Source organism: Magnolia sinica, chromosome 4 (assembly GCF_029962835.1).
Source record: "Magnolia sinica isolate HGM2019 chromosome 4, MsV1, whole genome shotgun sequence".
In the NCBI taxonomy this organism is placed as follows: Eukaryota; Viridiplantae; Streptophyta; class Magnoliopsida; order Magnoliales; family Magnoliaceae; genus Magnolia; species Magnolia sinica.
In genome coordinates this window covers 30,267,243-30,295,090 of record NC_080576.1, presented here as the reverse complement: position 1 = coordinate 30,295,090, position 27,848 = coordinate 30,267,243, and the positions used below count along the sequence as shown (strand labels likewise).

At 40.3% G+C, this 27,848-nt stretch overlaps 2 protein-coding genes across 7 annotated transcripts in view; both read left to right on the top strand.

Annotated features, from left to right (window-relative positions):
- The window catches only part of LOC131242945 (4-hydroxybenzoate geranyltransferase 2), a 33,359-nt gene extending 17,541 nt beyond the window's left edge, over nucleotides 1-15,818 (top strand). The window contains exons 2-10 of one of the 3 annotated variants that reach the window (XM_058241934.1): nucleotides 8,284-8,419; nucleotides 10,474-10,595; nucleotides 12,413-12,482; nucleotides 13,693-13,842; nucleotides 13,965-14,100; nucleotides 14,224-14,320; nucleotides 15,037-15,109; nucleotides 15,206-15,266; nucleotides 15,476-15,818. In XM_058241934.1, the coding sequence (XP_058097917.1) occupies nucleotides 8,284-8,419; nucleotides 10,474-10,595; nucleotides 12,413-12,482; nucleotides 13,693-13,842; nucleotides 13,965-14,100; nucleotides 14,224-14,320; nucleotides 15,037-15,106 (781 nt within the window). In that variant the 3' untranslated portion in view covers nucleotides 15,107-15,109; nucleotides 15,206-15,266; nucleotides 15,476-15,818. Of the gene's footprint in view, nucleotides 1-8,283; nucleotides 8,420-10,473; nucleotides 10,596-12,412; nucleotides 12,483-13,692; nucleotides 13,843-13,964; nucleotides 14,101-14,218; nucleotides 14,321-15,036; nucleotides 15,267-15,475 lie in introns of those variants that run through there. The other 2 variants (XM_058241933.1, XM_058241935.1) reach the window with 2 other exon arrangements.
- Nucleotides 15,819-19,784: 3,966 nt separating this feature from the next.
- Nucleotides 19,785-26,429, top strand: LOC131242946 (uncharacterized). 4 transcript variants are annotated; one of them, XR_009169771.1, is made up of 3 exons: nucleotides 19,785-20,830; nucleotides 20,940-20,988; nucleotides 25,894-26,136. XR_009169771.1 is itself a non-coding variant. In XM_058241938.1 (2 exons), exon 1 carries the CDS (start codon nucleotides 19,840-19,842, stop codon nucleotides 20,827-20,829), a length of 990 nt encoding a protein of 329 aa, XP_058097921.1. In that variant the 5' UTR covers nucleotides 19,785-19,839; the 3' UTR covers nucleotide 20,830; nucleotides 26,281-26,429. The 4 variants fall into 4 exon arrangements, 3 of the variants coding, with proteins under 3 accessions (XP_058097921.1, XP_058097919.1, XP_058097920.1); XM_058241938.1 differs by lacking the exons at nucleotides 20,940-20,988; nucleotides 25,894-26,136 and adding an exon at nucleotides 26,281-26,429; XM_058241936.1 differs by lacking the exon at nucleotides 20,940-20,988.
- Nucleotides 26,430-27,848: the final 1,419 nt, after the last annotated feature.

The following is a 27,848-nucleotide window of genomic DNA, read 5'->3' as shown; positions in this document are numbered from 1 at the left end:
CAACCATCAATTTTAGCTTTTCGAAACCAAAGATGTGAAGGACTGTGCATGTTGCCTGCATTAGAAATGAACCTAAAAAAGAGAGGCCGCTAAAAATTTTACAGACTTGTGCCCAGTCCAAATCATCAAGTCCTCCACCTCGGAAGAAGGCGCAACATGCTTGAGAAAGTCCAACAAACCAATGAATTCTATCACATCATCATCAGACAAGCTCCTAAGACGTGCGGGCGGCTACGAATTCGCCATAGAAAGAAAAGTAATGAGAAATTAAGATAAACCGATATGGGGCTAGATTAGCTAGTTGAGGGAAGATCTCTTGAAGCGCCTTATCGCCACACTACACATCCACCCAAAGCCTGATTCGGTTATAATGCAGGGGCATTTTCACACCGGGCTCATGTGGGGTCGATTGTGGGATGCAGGGGCACACTCGGGGTGGGTGCGGCCTACGGAGGAGGTCTCGTGTTCGAGACTCCTCACCGGGGGTGATTAATGCGCATTTCACACCAGGCTCGAGTGGGGTAGCCCGTGAGATGCGGGGACATACTCGGGGTGGGCGGCCCATATGATTTGGGGCCCACGTAGGGGGTTCGGCCGAGGTCCTAACCCATGCGATGTGGGGCTTGGGCTATGAGATAAAAGGATTAATTCGCCGTACTCTAACAGTTCGAGCTTTTAGAGTAAGTGGTTAATTGTCCTGCATCAGGTTCCCCCTTACCAATTGCGAAAGCGATCCCTCTATCAACTAAGTGTTCCATCGATGCAATAGTTTTCCAAATGCTAGAAATGCGATAAAGAGAAGATCGCTTGACAAACCAGCCTCCCATACCATACTTGCCAACAATTATCTCCTTCCAAAGGATTCCCAATTTGTAGCAGAGCTTCCAATGCCATTTCCCAAGAAGCACAATGCTCATCAGCCCCAAGTCCTTGGTCCCTGCACCCCCTTCAAAAATTGGCTTACAAACTTCCCCCCCATTTAAGAAGAGATGGAATTTCCAACCATTATGAGCCCCTCTCCACATAAATATCCCTCGACTTTTCTAGACGCTTCAACACCGAGCTGGGGCACTTGAAAAGGGACAAAAAATACACAAGCATGTTCGAAAAAACCATTTTGATGAGAATCAATCTCCCTCCCAAAGATAGCTACTAGCATTTCCGACTGGCTAACTTCCTCTCGATTCTTTCAATGACCTTGTCCAAATAGCTACCAACATTTCCAACTGGCTAACTTCCTCTCAATTCTTTCAATGACCTTGTCCCACAGATAACTCATAGGCTTCCCTATGCACAGAGGCAGGCCTAGATACATAGACGGAAATAAGGTTGTCTTGCATCCGAAGGCATCAACATTACATATCCAAATCCTCAGCGGAAACATGTATCCCCAATATTTCGCTTTTAGCCACACTAACCTTAAGTCTTGAGATTGCCTCAAACCAAACAATGATTTTACGAAGATTATCCACCAAAGTCACATCCGCATTCCAAAACAAGATAGTGTCATCCGCATATTAGATATGGCTTATTAGAGGCCCAGCATCTGAAACCTTGAAACCACTAACTATGCCATTCTCTTCCCCCCTTGAAAGCATCTTGCTAAGCCCCTCACCAAAAATCACAAAAAGGTAGGGAGAAAGAGGATCTCCTTGCCTTTGGCCCCTAGAAGCCTTGAAGAATCCTTCTAGAGATCCATTGACCAAAATAGAGAAGGAAGCCGATCTCGCACAAGCCTATGTCTAGTTCCTCCATCTCTAACCACACCCCACCCTATCCAGCATATAATCTAAAAAATCCCATCCGACATGGCCGCATGCCTTTTTCAAATCGAGTTTGCACATCATGCCACTTTTCTTCTTTTTATACCTAAAGTCAATGCATTCATGAGCAATAAGAACCGTATCCGAAATCTATCTACCCATAACAAAGGCCCCTTGGTTTTCAGAGATAACTTTGGATAGCTCACCTTGAAGCCACAAAGCAAGAGATTCCGCTAGAATCTTGTACAGGGCCCCTATAAGACTTATGGGTTGAAAATCTTTCAACTGCTCTATTCCTACTAGCTTAGGAATGAGGGCTATGAAAGAAGCCCTGACATCAACCGAAAGCGTACTATGCTCATGAAATTCAACAACAAAGTCCATGATGACATTCTTTAAAAATTGTCAACAAATCTGCAAGAAAGCGATGGGGAAGCCGTTGAGGCCTGGAGCTTTGTCTTCGCATAACGAGTCAATAGCGGTTTTCACCTCTTCCAATGAAAACTGCACTTCAAGAGAAGAAACCTCTACCTCTGAAATCTTTTGAAAAGATAGAAAATCAAGCTGTTGTTTATTCCAATGATCACTAGAGAACAATTTTTTATAGAATGAAACAATAGATTCAAAATTCTCTTCTTGATTTGAAATCCTTTTGCCATTAACCACCAAATTGTTGATGTGGTTACACCTACTTCAAGCACTTGCAATGCTATGAAAGAAGCGAGTGTTTTTGTTGCCTTCCTTGAGCCACACCGCTCTTGAGCGTTGTCTCCGTTTAAATTCCACTTCTTTGTGCGATTAGCATATCTGGAATGCAATGAAGTCGCTTCTCCCTTCCCTCTTCTGATAGCGTATGCGAGGTGAGGCGGCGTGCGGGGGCATGCGTGCATGTGTGGTATTTGGCATAGCATATTCAAGAGCTCAATAAAAGCTATTCACATGCATTCATATATGAAGTAGAAAAGGTTCCCTTCTCTATCTGATACAGGACTATTCCCACAAGCAAGTTCTTAAGGAACTTCTCCAAGCCAATAGGAGGAACTTTTCTCCCTTATCTCTCTTTTAGATTAGTTAAAAAACCACAACCCAAACCAAAAAACCACAACCCAAACCAACATAGTTGACCCGATTCTTAGGCTAAACCAATCATCAAGTGGGCCATAAAAGTAGGACCACATATTCAAAATATTTATAATGTGAAGTAGTTACTTAAGGTAAAAAACAAGAAAACAATGGAGGGTAAATAGGCCTTCTTCCCCCACCATTTTCTTCTCATCTCTATGGTTGTTCTGTGGGTCCCGAGATTCACGACAATGCAAGCGTTTTCAGCAATAGCAGGAATTAGGATAGATCAAGAGATTATTCCCACACTAAGTATTACCACCACCCACCACTGATGATGTTAATGCCACAATCAACAACATCAACATCCTGAGTACCTGCCAGTGGATCGTCACTAATAGAGAGCCATTTTGACACCCCCATTTCATCACCATTCATAGACTTCCTTGGAGTTGGAGCTACTTGAAGGGGAGGCTCCAGAGGGGGAAAAAGGGAAATTGAAATGAGGAAATGAGAGCTAATTCTAAAAATTCAAGTGTAATTAGGTGTTAAAAGGAGGGTAGGAGAGGTAAAATTTGGTGCATTGTGCTAAAGGTCCATCCAATTATCCTTGCCCATCCACGATGTACTTCAGAACGATGCTAGGGTGGATGGTTGGGGACCATTAAAAAAATTCCGCTTATTTGTGCAACCCACAATGGACCATATGTGTCATCCAATCCAATCAGACTATGGATTTGATGAGGCACCAGACTCATTGGAATCTTTAAAAAATGCCATTATAAGGACTAGGTGGGTCATGCCACAAGCAACAGTTGGCATAGGACGCTCACCATTAAACAACTATGATTATTTGTGAGGCCCACCGTGAATTGTATATGCCAACTAATCAAGTCAGATGATTCAAGTGATCAAGTTGATTGTCATGCAAAAAAATTAGGCCATTACAATACTCAGCTGGGCCACACCCAAGGTGTATCATTACGGTAATGGTGGGCGTAATGATGCCCACCGTTATCGATATGGTTATGAGCTGTATTGGCCATTACAGCCTCGTAACGGTCGATACACTCACTGTAATGGTAAAAAAAAAAAAAAAAAAATTGTTCTAAAAAAATCCAAAAAAAAAAATCCATTAAAAATTTGAAAATTCTAAATATTCCAAATATGCATTCATTTATAATTTTGAACGTGTTTGTGGTAGTGTAACGGTCCACTCTATGGTGAGAAAGCTATATCGGGTGGTTTGATGATTTTATGAACCCGACAACTTGGAATTGACTGCAAAACTCATATATTTAGTTTTCTAACTATCTAATAATAATGATAGATATATTAGAATGGATTTAATGTCAAAATATCTCACATGTGTAGATGTTTGCTAATTTTTAAAAATTGATTGAAAATAGTGAGAAAATAAAAAAAGAATACAAAAAATAGAAAATCAGTTTCATAATTTGTAAAATGCACATTCATATGTTCTAATTTGAATAATGCATCATCTTCAACCATAACAACAGAGATTAAAAAAAAAAAAAAAAAAAAAAAAGAGGTATAAATACCTATTTTTGAAGATATTTCGGAAAATGGCCCATGGAGTTTCGATTCAACAAAAGCTTTGAAATAACTTGTTTTGATCATTAAATTCAAGCTAAGAGTGGTCGAAATTTGCAATAGAATAGTTTAGGAAAGAATTTGAAAAAGAAAAGTGCAAAAAAATGAGAAAAATCACAACTTAAAAAAATAAAAATAAAAACTAGCCATTACACCTTGACCATTACAAGGCAATAATGGCCGTTACGATCCCCACAATGGTTGATCCGAGCAAAAAACTGGGGGGTCACCGTTTCGACCTCTGTATCGCGTAACGGACTTGGCCGTTATCATTACCGTATCGGCCGTTACGGCCCATATGTGACCAATTTGGTACACCTTGGCCACAACACAAGGACCAATTGTGACAGGTACACCCACCATTATCCAGATGGTTGGTTCGGCCCACTATATTTTGACATTGGCTTGAAATTGGTACCCAAGGATGGAAAAATAGGGACTTAATATAGATGGATTGGATGGCTTACGCAAATCACGGTGGGCCCTGCAAACAGTGTGTGTGCACCATGTTTTTTACCACTGTGGAGCACTATACCTTTCTTTCTTCTCTTTTAATCGGAAAAGGGAAACTTGAGACCTATGGTGGCTAGTGGTGGCCGGTGATGTGTGAATCACTTACAGGGAAGTGACTTCTCACCCCCTGCCCCCTGCAGTTTCCTGGAAGATTTGCCTATAAGTCACTTACAGGTTATAAGTGATTTACAAGTGAATTTCCTTCTCCAAACACCACCTGTAAGTCACTTACATTTTACCCAACTTATAGGCATCCAAACAGGCCCTTAAGTTGTGACGTATAGGTGAAAGTGACTTACAGGTAATCTTGTTTGGATGAGTTGTAAGTCACATGCAAGTAGGTTTTTGTATTTGGGTAACTTGTAAGTTAATTATAGGTAAGAAGTTGTATATTAACTAAAGAAACAAAGAAGAATGCAGAAACATAGTTGTGAGAAAATGCATGTTAATGGTGAGCTTGCGCCATATACTATAAGGCAAGGAAGATTGAAGAGGCCATTTGCAGCATACCATGTGAAATTTGGACCATTCTTTGGGAAGGGTTGGCCACCAACATACCAGTGCCATCAGGGAGTCGATCATATATGATATATGACCGATGATCAACCGATGATCAACTTCTTGTAATCATTCATTTATATCATTTATGTATGTAGAATTGACAACACCCACTAATTATCAGAGTTCCAACCACCAGTCTGCACCAACCATCAAAAGGACCAAACATTTCATTGCTTATCGCCGATAGCTCATCCACAATGGGGATCATATTTTCAACAGTTTGATAGATGGAAAGAAAATAAAAATTAATAAAAATAGAAAGAGCAATGGCCATGATTGTGGGGCCCACCTTGATGTACATCAATTTTGCTAGCTCATTTTAGGGCATGTGCCCAACATGAAGAAGATACAAATCTTAGGTGGGCCACACCATAGGAAACAATAGTGACTGAATGTCCACCAATAAAAACTTCTTGTGGGCCACAAAAGTTTTAGATCAAGCTAATATTTGTGTTTTCCCTTCATCCAGGTCTATGTGATCTTATCAATAGGTCGGATGGCATGTAAACATTATGGTGGGCCCTAGGAAGTTTTTAATGGTGGGCATTCAAGTCTGGCCCACCTGAAATTTGGATCTGCTTCAGTTTTGGGCCCATGCCCTAAAATGAGAAGGCAAATCTGATGGATAATGTGGATATACAAAATTTATGCTATGTGGGCCCCACTGTCACGGCCCCTCTATAAGATTTGCTTGTAACTTAGTTAACAGTTGAAAGTGACTTACAGGTAATTTTCCTCCTCTAAACACCACCTATAAGTCACTTGCATTTTACAGAAGTTTCAGCCATCCAAACGACCCCTAAATGACCAAATTGCAATTTCTGAGCATGCCCTTAAAACACAATCAAATTACTTACAAGTGGGATTTGAAAGGAATGAAAATGCAATTAGAGGTCAATTTCTCTTCATAAATACTAGGAAGTGGATGTTTGAGTTTGACCATTCTCATTATGGTTGAAAAGAAGAGAAATTGTAAGGCTCTGGTGCCTCGTAACATGAAGATCATCAAGATGTGCCCACCCATGCAAGTGGGGCCCATTGTGTATGAGGATAGTCCAAAACTCTCCCAAGTTGAGAGATCCTTGCCCTTTGATCAACGGCCTGATAGATGATTAAGGAAAAAAAATACAGAAATTGTCCAGAAAGAAAGGCCAAATATGGGACAGCTAGGATGTTCCATTATGGAAGATAGGGGCATCATCCATCCATGGCGGTTTCATCTGGCCAACGCTCTGGATCACCCAGCTATGGGTGCGTCGAATCTGAAAAGGACACATTTCTGTGCTTCTTGGTCCCAAATCAATCGAGGCAGCAAAGCAGGTCACCACAGCGGCTTCACAGGACATCCAAATGCGCCCTTATGTAAGTAGACGTCATAATATGTAAAATGATCTTTTTCCCTGAAAATGTAAGAGAGGGAACAATGCAAGGAGGAAGTAGAGATTGATGGATGTTGGACATCCAAGAAGTGATTAGAGGATTCTCCAAAGATTCAAGCTCTAGCTGTGTGTGCACACTCATTTGCATGTATATATAAATATATTTCACTCTGTCATGTATGCCTGTTAGCCATGGGTTAAAAACAATGTAATGGCTCACTTCTGCTAATTTGCAGTAGTGTTGTAGTTGTTGAGAAGCTTGCTTGATCCTACTTGTTCTTCTTCTAATGCTGCATTATGCACACCCAACATCGCTATTTGGACAAAATCTTAGATGATATCTTTCTTCATCTAGTTTGGATAATTTTAATCTAGTCTTTTCTTTTTGAAGATAATTTTAATCTATTCTTATATATCTGGATACATCATATTTATAAGTTTTTACATACAACCACTGTTTTAAATATCGACGATATCAGCCGATATATCCCACGATATATCTTGTATCCCACCGGTGCGATATGAAACGCACAAGTAGTGCGATATATCCCACATGTTCGATCTAGTGAGCATTTTTGAATTTCGATGCTCTTATTTTCTGTAAATCATGTTAAATTAATGTCAGATTGTTACAAATTCATGATTTTTCATGTTCTGCATGAAAAATCATGGATTGGGAGCTTCGATTTCGAGATTTGGAGGAGATAGGTTGAGTTGCGAAAAATTGAAAAAAAAATAATCAAAATTTCCCAATTTCTCGCAAATCGTTTGCAATCTTTGTGTTCAAACATCACATGAAACATGTCTGTAACCTAATCTAGTGATTCTTCTTTTGCTTTTGAATGTCTTGTTTGTGTTTCCACTTGTCTTCTTACATTTAGAAATTATATGAATAGACATTGAATATACTTGTATCAATTTAGTTAGACAACGCATAGATTAGGATCCCATACAAAGAAAACTTATTATGTGTACTTGTTTTTTGTAATGTTTTGATTTATAAGTGTGTATTCATCACCGAAGTTTCGTTGAAAAATTCAACCAATTTCCCAATGTTTCCCCATGTTTCCAACAACAACGATACATTACATGATACAACCGATATATCCCATGCGATAACCGATACGTATCCGTATCCCAAGAATGCGATACGTAACGCAATACTGATATTTTGAACACTGCATACAACAACTAATATTTGTGTAATAATATATCTTTCATCATTCTCAATTAATTGTACTGGGATGTGTTGCATCTGACTTTAACATGTCTAATTTACATACGGTATTTATGACTGTTGAACATGAATTTTTATGTTCTCCTACTGTGAAATGAATTGAAATTAGATGCTCTGCCAGTACTTTCCAACAATCTATCATTTGCCGTTGCAGGTCAATTACCTTGGCTGCAACTCCTGGCAACCTTCCAGATCTCAAGCTTTTGTCACTTTTTGGTTGTGGGGCGTTGCTTTTACGTGGAGCTGGTTGCACAGTGAATGATCTTCTTGACCGTGATCTTGATATAAAGGTATTGCTTTGTGCCATTACTTTTGCTCTTCTCAGGCTAATCCATATGTTCTTCCTTGATGTCCACTTGAGAATGATTAATAGCCATTTTTGAGTTTTCTGTTTTTTTTTTTTTTGGAAAGATACTGATTTTATTCAAGGCCAAAAGGTCAAAAGAAAAAGAAAAACAAAGAAAAGAAAGGAAAGGAAATAGAAGAACCTGAGAAAAAGAAAAATGCAACAGCCATTTAGTTGCCCAATCCCTTAAAACACAAATTAACCCTACAAACAACCCTTGACGGTGAACCGCTCTTATTCTTAAAACAATGATCATTCCTTTCAGCCCACACACACCAAAGAACAACCATTAGTGAGAGACATCACTTGGATCTCTTCTTGCCCTTCCATCCTTCCACAAACTAGGATTTAAAAAAAGGCATCAATCGAAGCTGGCATCACCCAGGAAATGCTGGAGGACTGATGAACGCTGTGTCAAATTTCCCTGGTAAAGAGACAATGGGTGAAAAGATGATCTACTAATTGTGCTTCTTTATAACAAAGGAGGCATGCATTAGGGAGGACCATAGCCTCTTGCAGAGAATGTTAACAGTTAGGATATGGTTTCTACCAGCTAACCAGGCGAAGGTAGCCACTTGAGGAAGAGCATTGATAGACCAAATTGGAGTTGTATCAGTATGACAGACAAGTGTTAGGTTTGAAGAACAAGAGATTCAGGAATACACAGATTTCATCAAGAAAGTCCCCGAAGGATGCTGCTTCCAAATCAAAGAGTTAGCCACGCCCTAGATAGGCATGAGTACCTGTAGACGAGAAAGGAGGGAGACCAATTGCTCAACCTCTCTGTCGAGCAACTTGTGGCGGCAAGGGAGAAAACCACGCTGCCCTTTTCCCATATCATGAGAAACAGGCAACGACAGAAACCTCTGGTATTAAACAGATAGCAGCAAGACTCAAGAAAACCACTCCCCACACCAAATATCCTCCCAAAACCTGTTATGAACTCCATCACCAAGCACAAAACCCAGACCTTCATGCTTGAAGGGGGCGACCTTGGCTATGAATTTCCAAATATGTGACACACGATGCAGGGAGAACTCCTTAATCTACCGACCCATAAGAGAGGATTCGTACTTGGCAACTATAAGGGATTTCCAAAGACTACCCTCTTCCCTCCCAAACCTCTAGACCCACTTAGCCAAAAGAGCCGAATTGACTTCATCTAACCTCTTGAACCCAACCCATTCGGTAGACAAAGGACGGCACACCTCCTTCCAATTAAGCAAATGGAATTTGCTCGAAGATGCACCTCCATGCAAAGACAATCCCTCCTGGGTTTGTCAATTCTATTGATGACTGACTTAAGATCATCCCACCCCCCACCCCCCCGCGCATGCGTGAGAGAAAGGAGCTTACTCTTCCACGGGGATAATTTTCGATAACTTTATCCTGGAGATGCTTCACAGGCTTCCCAATGGAAAGGATCCCACGTGGCAACCGAAATGTATTTTCTGATTTTTTTAAATATATATATTTTTTAAATATCAATAACTATTTCTGAATTACTTAGACAAATGTATTCATCAGTGCCTGGGTTATACCATTAGTTGTACATGTTATAGCTTTATACGGTATCCATGTTGCCATTATCCACTACAATGCCTATCACGCCATATTATTATCTTATATAGATCCTATTATTCATGTTGTTTTACTTTAATGGACTAATAACTTGTAGACCAGTTCTTTGAGCATATCAAGATTAAATTATGCATTGCTAAGTTCTGTTTTTAGCAGTTCTAGTTTATTATCATAAAACAAGTTCTCCGTAGTATGGAAGCATGTACTTGAAGACCATCAATGAGAGCAGAAAACTCCTACAGGCACTATGTAATAGAGTATTACATGGGTTGATTATAATCAAGTGTAATCTAATATTATATTACATAGGTTGTTTACAATTAAGTCCTATCTAATAGTATATTACACAGGTTGATTACAATCAACAAGTTGAGGACTGATGCTTGCTTGATTATAGAAAAATTTTGTATGCTACAGGTGGAGCGAACGAAGTCACGCCCAGTTGCATCTGGCCTTTTGACACCATTTCAGGGTCTTACTTTTCTTGGGTTTCAACTTCTTTTGGGTCTAGGGATTCTCCTTCAACTAAATAATTATAGGTAAGCTCCATTCTCTATTGTTTGTGAGATGGTATCTGTAGACACCACCATCACCTGTCACCAACTAATTACATATTTGATTATCTTTCAAAAAAAAAAAAAAAAAACTTATTTGATTGACTCTGCTCGTGGACTCACCTATCTTTGAAAAACCAATGTACGAAGGGTAGGTTTTGAAACTCACGGTTCTCACCACCTATTCCCTATCATAAGAAACTTTTTGGTGTTTCATATCTCTATTTATTTGTACTGACACAGCCTAAGCTTTGAATCACCTGCTTGAAGTATGACCCTGACTTTGATATGGTTTACAACATCGACAATGTGATAATTCAGGGCTGTTAATCACTATCAACTATGTAACAAGGGAACTTCACCTTAAAAAAATAAATCAAAATACTGACCACCATGTAGTGCTGATGCAGGGACATGTGATGACCTAATCCTAGGTGCATGTGTAATCAAGTTAAAGAATATTCAAATAAATACACCAATTAACTAACCGTTTCCAATCAAAGAGATTAGGTAAATCTCAACACAAAGATGAGGTTATTCCGTCAGGATCATGACCCTTAGCATAAGATCACGTAAATAGTAAAAATGGAGGACCTAGAGATATGAGGATATCCTAGATCTAGCATAAGTCAGTCCACGATCAAGTTTGGATTTGATCCTACTGACTAATCATCCCTCTTTTCTGTTCAAACTAGAAAGGAGGTATCTGGAGAGGAAAGAAATGGGTGAAGAACGAAGGGTTCGAGATGAAGAAAGTACGTGTCCTCTTATCGTCAAAAGAAAAGAATGAAGATGATTCTTACATTTTCCTGCACCTCGAAGATCTAGAAAGAAGGAAACCTGAAATCGGGATGGAATCCTCAACACCCAAGGGCCAATTCTGAAACCCTAATCTCTTGAATAAAGAGGAAGAAAAGAGACGAATTTCTATTCATTCAATAATAACGAAAATAAGGTTTCTCACAACGTATGTATAAGCTATGGAAAAAGTAAAAGTGCACTAAAGTCCCTGGAAACGAGAAAAATAACAAAAAGACAAAAAATAAAGAAAGTTGCAATAAAGCCTCTGAAATAAGAAAAAGAACTAAAAAAGTCTAAAACTAAAGCACCTGTGTAATAAGGTGTGAAATCCGACCCATGAATCAATGGTCGGGGTGAACACCCGTGTGGTAGGGTGTGAAATCCGACCCATTGATCTATGGTCGGGGTGTGGTCATGCCGCTCCTGCACTCGCAGCACGTCAAAAAGTGGGTCCGATGGACCCATCGTCCATCCACATGAACTCTTCCGCTCTGGTACTCTATCGGCGACGCCTCCTCCTCTGGTACACTAAATGGTGCACCACTGATGTCCGCATCAAGTGCACATGCTGAAAGCCACTCAAATGATTCCCATCATCTCCAACAATATAATATGCTTCCGTAATTTCTCAAAAATAACCATTATGCAACCACACCCATGGCTCATGCACTTGCCTCAAGCACTTGAATCAAAATTCTGGTACACAACAATGATGCCAACCATGGGAAAGCCATCAAGAAACCATCAGGCCCCCTTGCCTTAAGTTTAACTCATGGTTTAACTGAGGAAGCACAGTGCATTTAGTAGATCTGTGTGCATGTGACTACAAACTTGCTTAGAGATGCCCCTTGGCATGAATCGTTTCTTTCAACTTTTCAAAATTTCAAGCTTTTTGCCTGTTTAATATGAGGTCATTCTTTCATTCTTTTCAAATGTATTTTTATGTTTCTATAATTTTATGGAGCTCTGCAGTCTTGACTATTCCAATTTGATTCCTACAGCATCGTGCTGGGGGCGTCATCGCTGCTGCTAGTCTTCTCCTATCCCCTCATGAAGAGGCTGACATTCTGGGTACGTCTTCTTGAAAGGGCCCGCTCCAATGGTATGGTACCACTGTAAGGTTATGGGAGTAGCAGCCAGAGGTAGGGTCCATGTGATCTATTCACACCATCCAACCCATCCATTAGGCATGTCAGCTCCAAAAACCCCTGAGGCCCAATCCCCAGCCTGATCCAAAACTGACGTTGACCACAACAAAGGGAAGAAGTGGGAGGGAAGGGCACCTCAGTCATCAAATAACCCGATTTTTGGTCTGACCCTCTATAAGGCCTGGATGAAGGATCTGAACAACCTATATTCTATACATACAACATGGTAGGCTCTCTAATCAATGATGGGCATTCCCTCTCAAAATATTCTGTGTGCTATGGCCCACCTGAGTTTTAGATCAAGCTGATTTTTAGGGGGGGCTGGTATTATTTATTTATTTATTAAGTTAACACATCTGGCTGGTAATTAGGGGTGGCAATGGGATGGGCAGCCTGGCCCTGAAGGGCTAGGGCTTGGGCCACTAGACTTGGCCTGAGGGTTGGGCTAGGGCTTGAAAGCTAGGCTAACTGTTGGGGCTGGGCAGGCCTAGGCCATTGATGAATAGCCTAGCCTGCCTCGTTTCCCTAGCGTATGCTACATGGTACGTAGATATTAATAACATAGACTGTAGAGTCCGAATAGTAGCATCTATAGTAAGTAACATGAAGAACTTTGATACTCTAGTAAACTGTGATGGATGAAACAAAGGCACTTATAAACTGCCAAATTGTGAACCCCACTTTAGATGGTGAACAATATATTTTTGCGTTTATTAAAGTCCATGAATATGGTTGATAATTGTGTGGGGCACACTCTTGGTTGATTAATGATCTTATTTGACACAAGCGTGCAATAGAAAAACTTTGATTCTCTGGAAGAGCATGAAGGTTCATAAACACGCACTTACCAATTATACACATAGTGCACATGTAACTTACCTTTAACTTATAGGGCTGGCCCTAGCCCTAGCGTGGCCCGTTGCTGGGGCTTAGGGCTGGGCTAGGGCCAGGGCTTAGGGCTCTAGGGCCAAGCCAGGGCCTAGCCTGAACCATTGCCACCCCTAGTGGTAATACCATAAGGTTATGGTGGTATCGGTACCACTGGAGACTGCCCCCATTTTGAATATCGTTCTATTGGTAATTTCATTTAGCAAGTTAAATTAATGTGTCTCCATGTCTATATATTGTTGCAGCCTCAAGCATATTTAGGTTTAACGTTTAACTGGGGAGCTTTATTGGGATGGAGTGCAGTTAAAGGAAGCCTGGATCCTACAATCGTCTTCCCGTTGTACTTTTCTGGTGTATGTTGGACACTTGTGTATGATACAATTTATGCCCATCAGGTAAATTAATTCATTTTCTAAACCTTGTAACAATTGCAAATGGTATCTTCTCGCCTTCTGGTCTTTCCAGATGTAGTGCATTTCCCCTTTTCTCAGAGATATGTCAACCACCACACATGCAGGATAAAGAAGATGATCTGAAAGTGGGTGTTAAGTCTACAGCCTTGAGGTTTGGGGATCTGACAAAGAATTGGGTTAGTGGATTTGGTATTGCGTGTATTAGTAGCCTTGCTCTCAGTGGGTTCAATGCTGAACTTGGTATGTACTGGCTTTTGCTTTCCACGTATTTGCCTGGTACCGTTCTTCTATTCATAGTTGGACAGGGCCCACCATTATCTCTAGGAATCTTTCTGATTGTGTGCATCTTTTTATGTAGAACAGGATGGCCATATTTTGCGTTTTTGATGGCTGGAGCTGGGCAGTTAGGGTGGCAGATTTGGACAGTTGACTTGTCAAATCGTCCAGATTGCAATAGGAAGTCAGTATTCATATAAACTCGAATGAGTGCTGCATTTTAATTATTACAAACAACTTCCTTAGGTAATTCATCAAAAAAGATAAATTTAAAAACAACTTGCTAAGGTACTGATTGGATGCATGCCTAATGTAAGTGGATCTGATTTTTAGCAGATTCATGCATGATTTTGGCACAAAAGAATACAGAAACTGCAACACTCGAAACTTCCATTATCTGCCTTTTCCAGTCCAAACCATTACCAGGATTGTTTTAGATGACCTGAAATGATTTGAAAATCAATTCGGATGGGAATTATTCTTCCTACCCTAGTTACTTGCAACATCGAAATATACCCTCACCTGCTGACTGGAAAAGAAGTTCCATAGGGGCATCATCTCTGCTTCTACCCCAACATGGATTGTCTGGTCATGCATGTCATACAATCTTCATCAGTCTGTTCATAGGGGGTGTAAATTTGATTGTCTTTCATACCCATATGTCATACAACCTATTTGTGTGCAATGCAGTTCCACGTGCTTTACTTAAAAAGTATACATACGATAATCAGTAGTGGTTTGGGTTCTTATGTTGCTGTGGTATGGATTCCGTAGTGATTTGGGTTTTAATGCAACTACCATTTTAAAAGTTCAACATATCTTGACTCATGCCATTGATTTAATGAATCTCTCTGACCAACACCATTTTTATGTCTTCTTTTTTGTTTTTCTTTTTTCCAGATTCGTTTCTAATAAGTGGTTTGGAGCTATTGTCTTCAGTGGGATCTTGATAGGGAGACTTGCATCATGATAGGTATACCTATGTTTAACATGAGTGGCTAGATGGATTGGGTGCATTTTACAAAATGGATAAACTTCAGAGGATTTTCACCATGTCATCTATCTACAGGGATGCTGGGTCAGAAGATCACTCATGTCCACATGCCCTATATTTACGGGGATCCACTTGGGTAAGTTCATCTGAAAACAGGATGTGCCTGTGATATTTCTTGGGATTTTGCATCATGCAAGATAACACAGTCCTTAAATAAATCATTGTGTCAAAACCAGCATTAGGTAGTATAATCCTATGATATTTATTTATATAAAAATTTTAATATATTTATTATCTAGATTTGTGCTTTTTGTCATCTTGTCTTTTGGCCATTGGTTTTTGCAGGTTTTGCTATTGAACTTCCAGATTTAATTAAACATTTGGCTGCAGTACAATTCCTGAGGTAGAGCACGAGGTATTCATTCATTTGACGCAGAAATCTCATGTGTGAGATTTGATTGACAGTTTTGTAACTTGATAGTTTACATTTCATCCCAATAATGTATGGTTATGATAACATGACTCTGGAAGGTGAAGAAAGAAAAGAAGAGGTTTATTAGGATTAGGATTGGTATGCATGTGAGCAGTACCCAATGTTGGTCTGGTGGTTGATTTTGCTGTTCTGAGGTGTCTTTGCTCTGTGGCCTCTTAAATGAATAAATTACGTGGACACAACTTGCCTCCTCCATCTGATCAATTTGGATAGCATGGATATACAAACTAGAAGATGTTGAACAGGCAATGCACATGGAGAGATGGAGTGGTTACCTAAAAGTGGGAGAAGTGGCTGGAAGAGGCAAAGTTATTTGATACTTGGGTAGGTTATGATGGTTTATACTAGGCACTCTGAAATTGTAGGAGTTGCATGCATTAACTCAATGATATTTGCGTGTGTGGTGTGGTCCACTTGATCTTTGGATATGCTTTAATTTTGAGCACTTGCCCTAAAATAAGCTAGAAAAACAGATGGATGGCTTGGATAAGACATACATCACGTGTAGGTGAAATAGCACTGTTAGATATTTTTTCATATATAACCTTTTATTAAGGAGGCGTTTGGATCTTAAGTTGCTTAAGAAGATAAGTATGTTTGGCAAACAATATACTTATCAGCTTATCCCATCTTTCATCTCTCTTGATGCCTCTCTTCAGCAACTTGTTAAAAGTAGAAAAGCAAAAAAAAAATTAATTGAAGTGATTATGTACTTTTAAGTAAAACAGTTGCTTATAACTAATCATATACCATACTTACCTGAAATAAGTCACTTATCTATTGCTGTAAGTAGAAAAAAAAAAAAAAACTTATTTGGTGGTATTCAAATGGCCCTAAATGTCCAGTAATAAGATGACTGTAACTTTGGTTCAGATACATCTAAGGTGGGAACTATAATCTGGACAGTTTGATTTAAATTTACTTATCTTTGAAGTATGCAATTTTCAACTTACTTCCACGGGAGAGAAGATCAGCAAAACAGCTAGGAGCCTAGGACCTACCTCTAGGTAATACGCCATCGATCTTGTGAGCTCATGAAATAGGTCATGATACCTCTTAATACTCCCATCGATCAGATGAAACTTGAGAATTACAAGCCACAGTCATCATTAAACTGGGGAGAGTCAGATGAATAAATTATCTGATAGGAGAGGTGTTAGTGGATTATCTAATCCACCACGGGTCTACCATGTTGGTGATTTGGCCCATGATAAGTTGGGTTGGACCGTACAACTTGTTGTTCGGAACGAAAACTTGAAAGAGCAGTGTATCCTCGTGCTTGTCGAGGCCAGGAATCTTTGGAGTATAGGCCTATGCTACAGGTAATTCACCTTCATTCATCTTTTGTTCAACCATTCGCCTATTTACTCACCGAGAGTGGATTGGCATCCACGAATCAGAGGGTAAGATTGTTAAACCAATATGATCCTACGGCTGTGATGCCGATTGAGTACTGTGTCTGTGTAGCTCGGCACACGTGCTGGGGTAAAATCTGTGGGGCCTATTGTGATGTGTCTTATTCACGTCATCCATCTGTGTTACAGGCTCATTTCAGGGGATCAGCCCAAAATACAAGCATACCCAAAGTTCAAGTGGACCATACCATGGAAACAATGGAAATTGAATGGCTACCATTGTAATCTTCCTGTGGTCACAAAAGTATTGGATCAAAAGTTGATATTTGTGTTTTCCTTTCATCAGGTGGACATCATTATACCTATGTTTCCAGTAGTCTACTTAAGCTTTGGATATGCTTCAGTTCTCGACTCATGCCCTAAAATTGAAGTTGGTAAAAACAGATGGATGGGTGTGGAGATGTATGTCTTCTTTTCACATCATTTTAAGCCATGAGCTTAAAATCAAAGCATATCTAAAGCTCGAGTGGAACACACAACTTAAATAATGGGAATTGAATTTCTATTGTTGAGAACTGATTGAGGCTGCAAAAGTTTTAGAACAAGCTAATATGTGTGTTTTCCCTACATCCATTCCTGTAGGACCTTGTTAACATATTAGATGACAATTAAACATTACCCTGGGCCTTAGGAAGGTTTCAACAGTGGACATCATTCTCTTTCCTATGGCGTGGTCCACTTAAGCTTTGTATATGCTTCAACTTTGGACTGTGGCTTCGTGGGACCACTGTTTGTGGGGGCTCACTTTGATGTATTTGACTACATTCATGCTGTCCATTTGTATTGCAAACTCATTCTAAGGACAAGATCCAAAAAATAAAGCAGATCCAAATCTCAGATGAACCATAGTACAGTACACTGTGGTAATTGACCATTAAAAATCTCTTGTGGGCCACAAAAGATTTGGATCAAGATGATATTTGTGTGGTATCTTCATATAGGTCTTTGTGACCTTATCAACAGGTTGGATGGCAAATAAGCATTCCGGTGGGCTTCTTGAGGTTTTTAATAGTGGGGATTCAATCATGACTTTCCTGTGGTGTGGTCCACCTAAGATTTGGGCACGCTTCATTTTTTGGATCATGCCCTAAAATGAGCTTTGAAAATGGTTAGACGGTGTGGATTTAAGACATGCATCACTGTAAGCCCCATAGTCAAGGGACCCACCTCCACGGGATCTCACCTAATCGGCTCCCTTCAATTTTCTGCTCTTGAAAAACGATGTACAGCGTGAATAATGACACGTACGTCACGGTACGCCCCCACATAGTTTTCCAAGTGAGGTAAGTCATGCACAATCCGCACCCACTACCGCCTTGTTAGGGGATCTGTGGGCAATCCTGATGTATATGTTTATCCATCCATGTCTTTCTTTCATCTGGACAAATCATTTTAGAGCATTGGCTAAAAAAGAAGGTAGTTTGAAGGCTCAAGTGGACCACACCACAGGAAGTAGTGGGGATTAGTAGTGATTGAATTCCTACTGTTGAAAACTTACTAGGCCCACTGTGATTCTTATTTACCATCCAACCCGTTCATAAGGTCACATAGACCTATATAAATCCTGTGGTGTGGTTTACTTGAGACCTTTGCCTCTTTTTTGTGCTCATGCCCTAAAATTATACGTCAAACTAGATGGATGGCATAGATAAAACATAAACATCACGGTGGGCCCTACCGAGGTCCTGATAGGACCGTTCGTCTCTAGGTACTGTAACCAATCCGCGCCCGTCTACCTGGTACACGGATTTACTGCCAAAACAGGAAGTTCATGTGCAAGGACGTTGGGTGGGGCACTGCGTTTTTTTTTTTTTTTTTAGAAATCCACTCCGTTCATCCGTTTGACAAGATCATTTTAGGCAGTGATATAAAAAATAAAGTATATCCACCATTCACGTGTGCCATAAAAGAGGAAACAGTGGGCATTCAGTGAGTACCGTTGAAGCATTCCTATTGTCGTTAAAGTTTTATACGAGGCTATCTTTCGGTGTTTTCACTTCATCCCATTAGGAGTAACCTTTTTATTTTTTTAAATTTTAAAAACTTTTTTTTTTTTACACACGCACATACACCCCCACACACTCACGCCGTAATAGGCTTTCACCACCCATGGATACTCGAACCCGATAGATCGTATATAATCATCAAGGTTGAGCTCAGGAAGGTTTCAACTATAAAAATTTCTTTCCCCAACTTCCCGCCTCGTGCACTTGAGTATTGTATCCGTTTTATTTTTGATCGCATGTATTAAAATGATCTAGTAAAACGGATGAATGGAGTGGATTTCTCAAAAACATCGCGGTAGCCCCTCGCAGCATCCTCGCGCAGGAAATGCGTCAGCTTCCCATCATGTTATCTGATGAGAAGTTAGGTGGGACCCACCGAGATTTTTGTGAGAATCCACCCTGTTCATCGGTTTTGCAGGCTCATTTTAAGTTATGGGACAAAAAATAAAGCCTATCCAAAACCTAAGTGTGCCACACGAGATGAAACTAAGGATAAACGGTTTGATGGCATATAAACTTCAAGGTGGAGCCCAAGAAGGTTTGGACAGTAAGCATTTCTTTCCCTGTCTTCCCTCTCGTATGGCCCTTGAGTTTTGGATCCACCTGATGTTTGGTCGCACATCCTAGAATAAACGAGGTCGCAAAACGGATGGACGGGGTGGATTTCTCACAAACATAACGGTGGCCCCACCTAGGTATCGTGTAACGACTCCTTGAACAAACCAAGGTAAAACCCTAGAGAGCCCTATCCTGCTTCTCCCTTCCCATTCCATCTCCCTCTCTCCCTCTTTCAAAATGAAGAAAAAGTCACAGAAATCTCTACCGTCGATTCCTCCTGATCTGAAAACCATAATCCACAAGCACTCCATCTTCTTCGACAATCTAATCGAGCTAATCCCCGCGAGATTCTACCTCCCCGTCGAAGATAAAGAGAAGCCATGGTTCCAAGGCCTCAGCAAGGTCGCCAAAGCCTCCTTCAAGAAAGAAACCCGCGAAAATATCAAGAAATCTCGCAGATCTCGTCTCGACCCTGATAACTCCTCGACTACAACCCTAGATCTCCTCAAGAAATCCATCCAGAACGAGAAATCACCTACCGAGAAATCGGACGAGATCGACGTCCGCATTGAAAACCCCATCCCTGACGATCGATCCGTCACCTACGAGGAGCTCCGGGAGCGTCTCCACCGACGGATCGCTGAGCTCAGAGGGAATCGCAACACTGCCGATAAAGACGATAACAAGAAGAAGATCGATGGTAAGAAGAAGAAGAGAGGAGATCTGCCGAAGCGGAAGCAGGGCCTCGAATCGGAAGAGATGAAGGCTTCAGGATTAGAGAATGGTCTTGCTTTTGGGCATGTGAAGATCGGGGAACAAGATGAGCAGATTAGGAAGAAGAGGAAGCTGTCGAAGGCTCAAGAGCTCGAAAAGGCGAAGAGATTGGAGGAGGCGAAGAAGGATCCGGAGAAAGGGGAGGTGATTTCGAAGAAGCACTCGTGGCAGGCTGCGGTGAGCCGGGCTGCGGGGGTTAAGGTCCATGATGATCCAAGGATTTTGAAGCAGAGTATAAAGAAGGAGAAGAAGAGGAAGGAGAAGAACGCTGAGAAGTGGAAGGAGAGGATGGAGAGTAGGGACAAGGCAAGGGCAGAGAAGCAGCAGACAAGGTCAGAGAATATCTTGGGGAGGATTCGGGAGAAGAAGGCGAGGAGGATTGCGAAGAGGGAGAAGAAGCTGATGCGGCCTGGGTTTGAGGGTCGGAAGGAAGGGTTCATCAATGGACCTTGAGGTGTGTTTTGTTTAAATTTTAGGTTATTCTTGTTTTATGAGATGATGTTTTATTTGTGTGATGCTTGTTGGGGCCAACTATTTAGTAATTAATACCATCCATTTTGTAGGCCACATCACTGGATGGGTCATGCCCCTATCCTAGCCTACCACCAACAGGTGAGTTGCAAGTGGTCAATTTCAAACAATGGTCCATATTTGGTGATTGACCAATCCAACTGTAGAATGTGCCCCAAGGGTTGATGTTTTTGGATATCCCGCTGACAATTAGGCCTACCAAATGACTATTTTGGATCACCAAACAACCCCCTTGGACAGTTTTATTTATTTATTTATTTTTTGGTTGAAAAAATTGCCCGATAGAACAATCTTTATTTCTACATCATACAATGCTGGGCCTTAACTACTTCCATTTACATCCGGCTGGGCATTCCTTTCTTGTGCGGTCCATCTTAAAGAGATCCAGGTCATTCATCTGGTGGGCTCTGCCATGCAGGGACCACCGACCTTTTAAACTCCTCCATTGAACAATCTTACTCTTCCTGTTGCATATGGACTGTTTTTTTATATAGATAAATTATTAGTTATATTACTCTTAGCTGTTTAACATGGACTATCTTTTTGCGAAAGATGAGAGTTTTATCAGGCAAAGCCAAAAGAAGAAAGGAAAACAAAGCAGAAAAAGAAAGAAAAATGAAAAGTACAAAAAAAAAAAAAAAACAAGGAGTTTAGGAGCCCAGTTTCTGAACAACAAAAGAACTCTATTAAACACCCCAACATACGGAATCTTAAGATTTCTAAAGCAATGATTATTCCTTTCAGCCCACATTACAGCCATAAGCACAGCCCTCCACTTATTTTTCCCAATAACCCCACCTGGATCCGCATGCCAAACCATCGATAGACTTAGGCATAGTCCATGAGACCTCCCACCAATCGAAGAGCTCTCCACTAGACATCCATAGAGAAAGAGTAGTGGATAAGATGATCCACTGATTCTGCAGCTTCAAGACACGACGAGCAAACATTCAAAAGAATCATGCCTCTTTTTCTCAAATTGTCGACCGTTAGCACGATTCTTACCTACAAGCCACATAGACGCCACAACCTTTGGGGGGCACACCATAGAACCAAACCACTCCTGTATGACATTATCTAACTGACAAGGAAGGCATGGTTAAAGAGCTGTAGAACGATCACACCTAGAAAAGACCAGAGCTTGCAATAGATCAAGCAGGAGAATCTTTTGAACTTGAGGCAGGGAACTGACCTTGCAGACGAGTAAGGAACTCCATGAGGACCATGATTTTGGGATCAGAAAGATTCCTTCTAAAAGGAGGAAGCCAAACCCCTTATTCTCCTTTGGAAATATTTGAATTGGGACTAATGGCAATGAGGGTTGTGAAGGCTTCAGAAAGAGGGGGAACCACACCAAAGATTAAATGAGAATTTAATCCTGCAGTCATTCCTAGGGAGAATGACAACCGCTCAAAAACTTTAGAGTCAACCTTGGCAATACCTTTCTAGAGAAGGGAAGAATGATAGAGAAAGGAGGATTTAGTCCACCATCCTAGAGGAGTTAAACCATACTTTGCGGCCATAATCATCCTCTAAAGACTCTCATCCTCGCAACCAACCCTCCAAAATCATTTACCCAAAAGAGCCTCATTGACCACATCCAGCCTTTTTATTCCTGCTCCGCCCCAACAAAGGAGTGCACACCTCCTTCCGATTGAGCAGTGGGAATTTCCTCGAGGATGCACCTCCTTGCTAGGAAAAAATATATTTAGGAAGCTTATTAATTCTAAGGAGGATAGACTTCGGGCAAAGAAATAAAGACATGAAATAGATAGGCAAATTGGAAAGGGAGGTCTTAATCAAATTCAATCTACCACCCAGGGATAATAGATCACATTTCCAGAGGATAATTTCCTCTCCATTCTTTCTAGGATCTTATCCCACAGAAACAATGGGGGTTTCCCTATACAAAAGGGAAAGACCCAGATGGGAAGTGGGCAAGGATCCAACCTTATAGACAAAGGACTTAGCAATGGGAAGATGTTACCTTTGGAGACAAATTAATCCAAAAAAAATTACCCTTGGACAAGTTCATTTTCAAACTTGAAACCACCTTGAACCAACAAGTTGTCATACTCAAATAAACCACCATATAATCATTTGCTTCACAGCAAAAACACAACAAAGTGCCATTAACAATTGAAGATGACAGATGTGTTGGGGGAATTTTTTCACCTAGAATCCCTTGAAACGCCCTACTTCTTGACCCCCGGACAACATATGACCAAGAGCTTCACTGACTAAAACAAAAGGAAAAGGGGACAATGGGTCACCCTACCAGAGACCCTTGGAAGCCTTAAAGAAGCCAAAGGGAGAGCCATCTATAAGCACTGAGAACCCAGGAGAGGAAGCACAAGTTCTGATTCAAGCTCTCCACTTTTACACCAAAGCATCCTTTCCAACATGTAATCTAGGAAATCCCAGTTCACATGGTCATAGGCCTTCTCTAGATCGAGCTTATAATGAATTCCCGACCGTCTTGCTCTATTATATGAGTCCAAGCATTCATGGGCTATAAGCACACTGTCTAAAATTTGTTTGCCTTGAACAAAGGCAGTCTTAAAGGGAGATATGATCGTAGGAATCATTAGCCTTAACCATTGACTTTGGATTTCATACATAATTTTGTAAGGGCTATCAAGAAGACTAATGGGCTGAAAATCCTTTAGATTCTGAACCCCTTCTAATTTAGGAATTAAGGCTAAAAAGGTGCTTCCCATCTTAGTAGGCAATCTATTAGATTTGAAAAAATCAGACACAAAGTTGAGAAGATAAGATTTAACTAACTTCCAGAAAGATTGAAAGGAAGTGATCGGGAAATCATCTAGATTGGGCCCCCAATTTATCTCATCACTTTCCAGAAGAATTGGACAACAATCAGAGATAGGCTTGGGCAATCCTTTTTGGCGAGCAAACAGGAATTGGTGGATCCAATTAGAGGAACTAAACATTTGTCTAACAGTGACATGTCAGGAGAGGAACAACTATTTGACATGTATATTTCACGTTCCCCATAGGAAGATGCAAGAATTCATGTTTTCTCACCCAATCCGAGAATAGCCTTGCATAGAAGAAGAAAGCCGAGTCCCATTAAATTTTTCATGAATAAACTGAACCACATTAAAGTCACCTCCCACACACCAGGGGAGATGCCATTTATCTTCAGCAAAAAAAGTTCAAACCAGAAAGAGATGCAGAAAGACGGTCTAGATGAGCCATAAACTCCAGAAAACACCCAACGAAACCCCTAGGGGACCTTGCGGCAGACCACATTAACTGGGAAAAGGCCAATCCAACTATTTTCCTTAACCCGAATGAAAGAATCCTAGATAAGAAGAAATCCTCCAGCTGAGCCGATCACATCCAAGGCTAACCAGTCCTTAACTTACTTCCTCCATAAGGAGTTGACAATACCTTTGTCCATTGCTTGAAGCTTGGTCTCTTGGAGAACTATCAGTCAAGCTTTTGAGGCTTGAAGCTTGGTCGCTTGGAGATCTATTAGCTGAGCTTTTGAGCGAGAGCACAATTCTTTGACTTGAGACCGCTTATGGGGGCAGCCCAAACATCGCACATCCCATGAAAGGATATTCATTGAATAACCTTGCTTACCCCTCTACCATTCCTCCCCTGCTTGGGATTGGCTTCCAAAAGGCCCATCGGTGAGACACCTAAGTTTTGGAAGCTCCCTGTTATGAGGGAAAGAGGAACCTGGTGAGGAGACCCCATCCACAGAAACCCGTAAACCCCTCTCAGCAACAAGCTTAAACAGGGCAGCGTAATCTTCATCCTTGTTTTCAAACACCACACCCAATAGTCTTCCCACATGGCACACAACATCCCTAACCCCATATGGACTGTTGACTTTATTTTCTGTACAGATGTCCATTTGCCGGACAAATATCGGACGCTGTGGTTTTCCAATTGGGGGTTGAGGGAGTTATAACATCACTACAGTGTGGCTCACCAGCTGACTAATCTGGATCTCTGAAAAATTGCACCATCTGAATGCCTGTTTGGATGCAAAGAAAAAAGCAATTCAGACTATTGTATAAATTTTCCTTTTTAGCAAGGGGTCTGAGATGGTTTATTAGCAAGGGGTCTGAGATGGTTTATGATCTGCACATGGCACTGGAGCTCAGTGTTTTAAATATCGACGATATCAGCCGATATATCCCACGATGTATCTTGTATCCCACCTGTGCGATACGAAATGCACAAGCAGTGTCAATATATCCCACCCGTTCGATCTAGTGAGCATTTTCGATTTTCAATCCATGTTTTTGTTGTAAATCATATTAAACCAGTGTCAAATTGTTACAAATCTATGATTCTTCACGTTTTCCATGAAAAATCATAGATTTGGAACTGCAATTCGAAATTTCTCAATTTCTTGCAAATCAGTTGCAATCTTTGTATCCAAATACAAAATTAAACATGTATATAACCTAATCTAGTGGTTCTTCTTTTGTTTTTGAATGTATTGCTTGTGTTTCCATACATGTCTTCTTACATTTATAAATTATATGAATAGACTTTGAATATACTTGCATCAGTTCAGTTGGAAAGAGCATATATTAGGACCCCATGCAAAGGAAATTCCTATTATGTGCACTTTTTTATGTGATGTTTTGATTTCTAAGTGTGTATTGATGCCTTCTGCAACAATCCTTGAAGTTTTATTGAAAAATTCGACCGATTTCCCAATGTTCCCATGTTTCCCAACAACAGCGATACACCATGCGATACAACCAATATATCCCATGTGATAATCGATATGTATCCATATCCCAAGGGAGCGATACATTACGCGTGATAATGGTATTTAAAACATTGCTGGAGCTCAATAATGCCTTTGGTAGTTTTGTGTTTTCATTGTTGGTCCCAAGTCTGGATAAATGAGGGTTGCATCAGGTTGTCAGTCGGTGTGAAACTTTCATCACAAGTTTTGTCACGAACCTTGACTATATGACGTGAATGGCAAAACAGGATTCATGTAGCTGACCTCAATTAGTTGGGATAAGGCTTAGATGATGATGGTGGTGGAATTGAAGCTCAAAGAATTCAAATATTTCTCATTGCTGGTCAATTGGTAGCCAAACTCACCCTTAGGAAGTTCATCTTTGTTCCTGTTTTCTTTATCAAAGGTTGAATAAATGTTGCAAAATGGAGATACATGCTTACGATGGGTCTAACTATCACATTTTGAAATTTATGACTTATTTTGCTGGAGCTTTTTGAGTGCCTTGGTATTTTGCAAAATTTCATGGAATCTAAACGTTGTCAAATGTTGCATTGTAAAGATTGGACCTGGAAGTCATTAGAAATAATCTATAGGATCTCATTGTCAAATGTTTCAAATATTTCTCATTGCAGGTCGATTGGTAGCCAAACACTCCCTAAGGAAGTTTTTTTTTTTTTTTTGGTTAATATTTTGTTTCGAAGGTCAAATATATACTGCAAAATGGAACTGCATGCTTATGATGTCCAACTATCACATTTTGAAATTTATGATCTTACTTTGCCAGCGCTTTTTGAGTGCCTTGGTATTTTGCAAATTTTCTTGGATTTGTTGCTTAATAATTGTCAAATGTTGCATAGTAAAGATTGAGCCTGGAACTCATTATCAATACCCTATAGGATCTGATTGCCAAAACTTTTAACTCTTTAGAATTCTTGCAACTTGGTATTTCATTGGACTCTGGAGTTTATACTAGCAGTAGCACCATTACTAATTGGAAACATAGCAAATGATTTCAATTTTGCAAATATGAAGATGATATCTTATTGATGGCCAAAGTATAAAAATGTTATCTATCCATCCGTTAAGCCATAATGATGAAATTGCACTTAGCACCATTAGTTTCACAGCCTAGGGGTTCCCTTTGATACCATAAATAAATTCTGGCATGTTTGGGCAATGATACTCCATTATTTCTTTTATCATTGCCAAATCCAGTGTCCAATTTGTGGATTTAGTTATCACATATACATGGAAGGGAGCAATTAAGGTTGCTGGCTTTCTTGCTAAACTGAAAGGGAGGAGACGGTTAATCATCAAATGTTTAATTTAATGCCCTTTTAGTTCTCTTGTTCTTTCTTCTCTTTATTTGAAGAATATTTTGTACTTTACTCTTCCTTGCTTAATTAACGAGTTCTTTGTTTATTTATTTATTTATTTATTTTTAATTTTTTTAATTTTTAAAATATTATTTTATAAAATGAAAACAGAAAATAGTTTTCATACTAAACTTTCTAATTTAAACCATTTGTGTAGTTTAGACCCATCAGCATTTTGGAATTTATGTACATATTATTTCGATGAATCTTCCCAAGTGTTTGCTTTATGTTTGGATGTCCAAAAGCCGTAAGAGGAATTGGATGTGGATTATCCATCATGTAGGGCCCACCTTTACTATGGACTGTTTATTATGCGGGCCATCTTGGGTGTTGGTCATTCATCATTAGGGGTCAACCTTAGATGTGGATTGTACATTTCGCAGGGCCCACCTTGATGTTGGGTGCTCCTTGGGCGTGGGCTGTCAATCATGCAGTTCCCAACTTGGATGTGGGTCATTCATTGTTAGTGGGTGACCTTTAATGTGAGTTGTAAATAGATAGTCGTCAACCATGATTGTCTTGCCTATGAAGTTTGGTCCTAAGCGACGAATAGACAGTCACCCCACCAATCATCTCGCTTATGAAGTGCGATCTTGAGTGACGAACAGATTATTGTTTAACCACGACTATCTTGCTTGCAAGCAAAGCCTAGCACTGTCACCCCACCCATTATCTCACTTATAAAGTGCAATTTTGAGTGGCGAATAGATTATTGTTTAACCACGATTATATTGCTTGCGAAGCCCAACCTTGCAATGTACAAATTATCGAAGGTTTGCCGGCATGAGCAGCTTGCCTATAAAGTCCAGTTCAGGCCAAGCGAC

Bases quoted from the DNA above. Each gene is read 5' to 3' on its own strand.
- LOC131242946 (XM_058241938.1), top strand. From the start codon at position 19,840: ATGAAGAAAAAGTCACAGAAATCTCTACCGTCGATTCCTCCTGATCTG.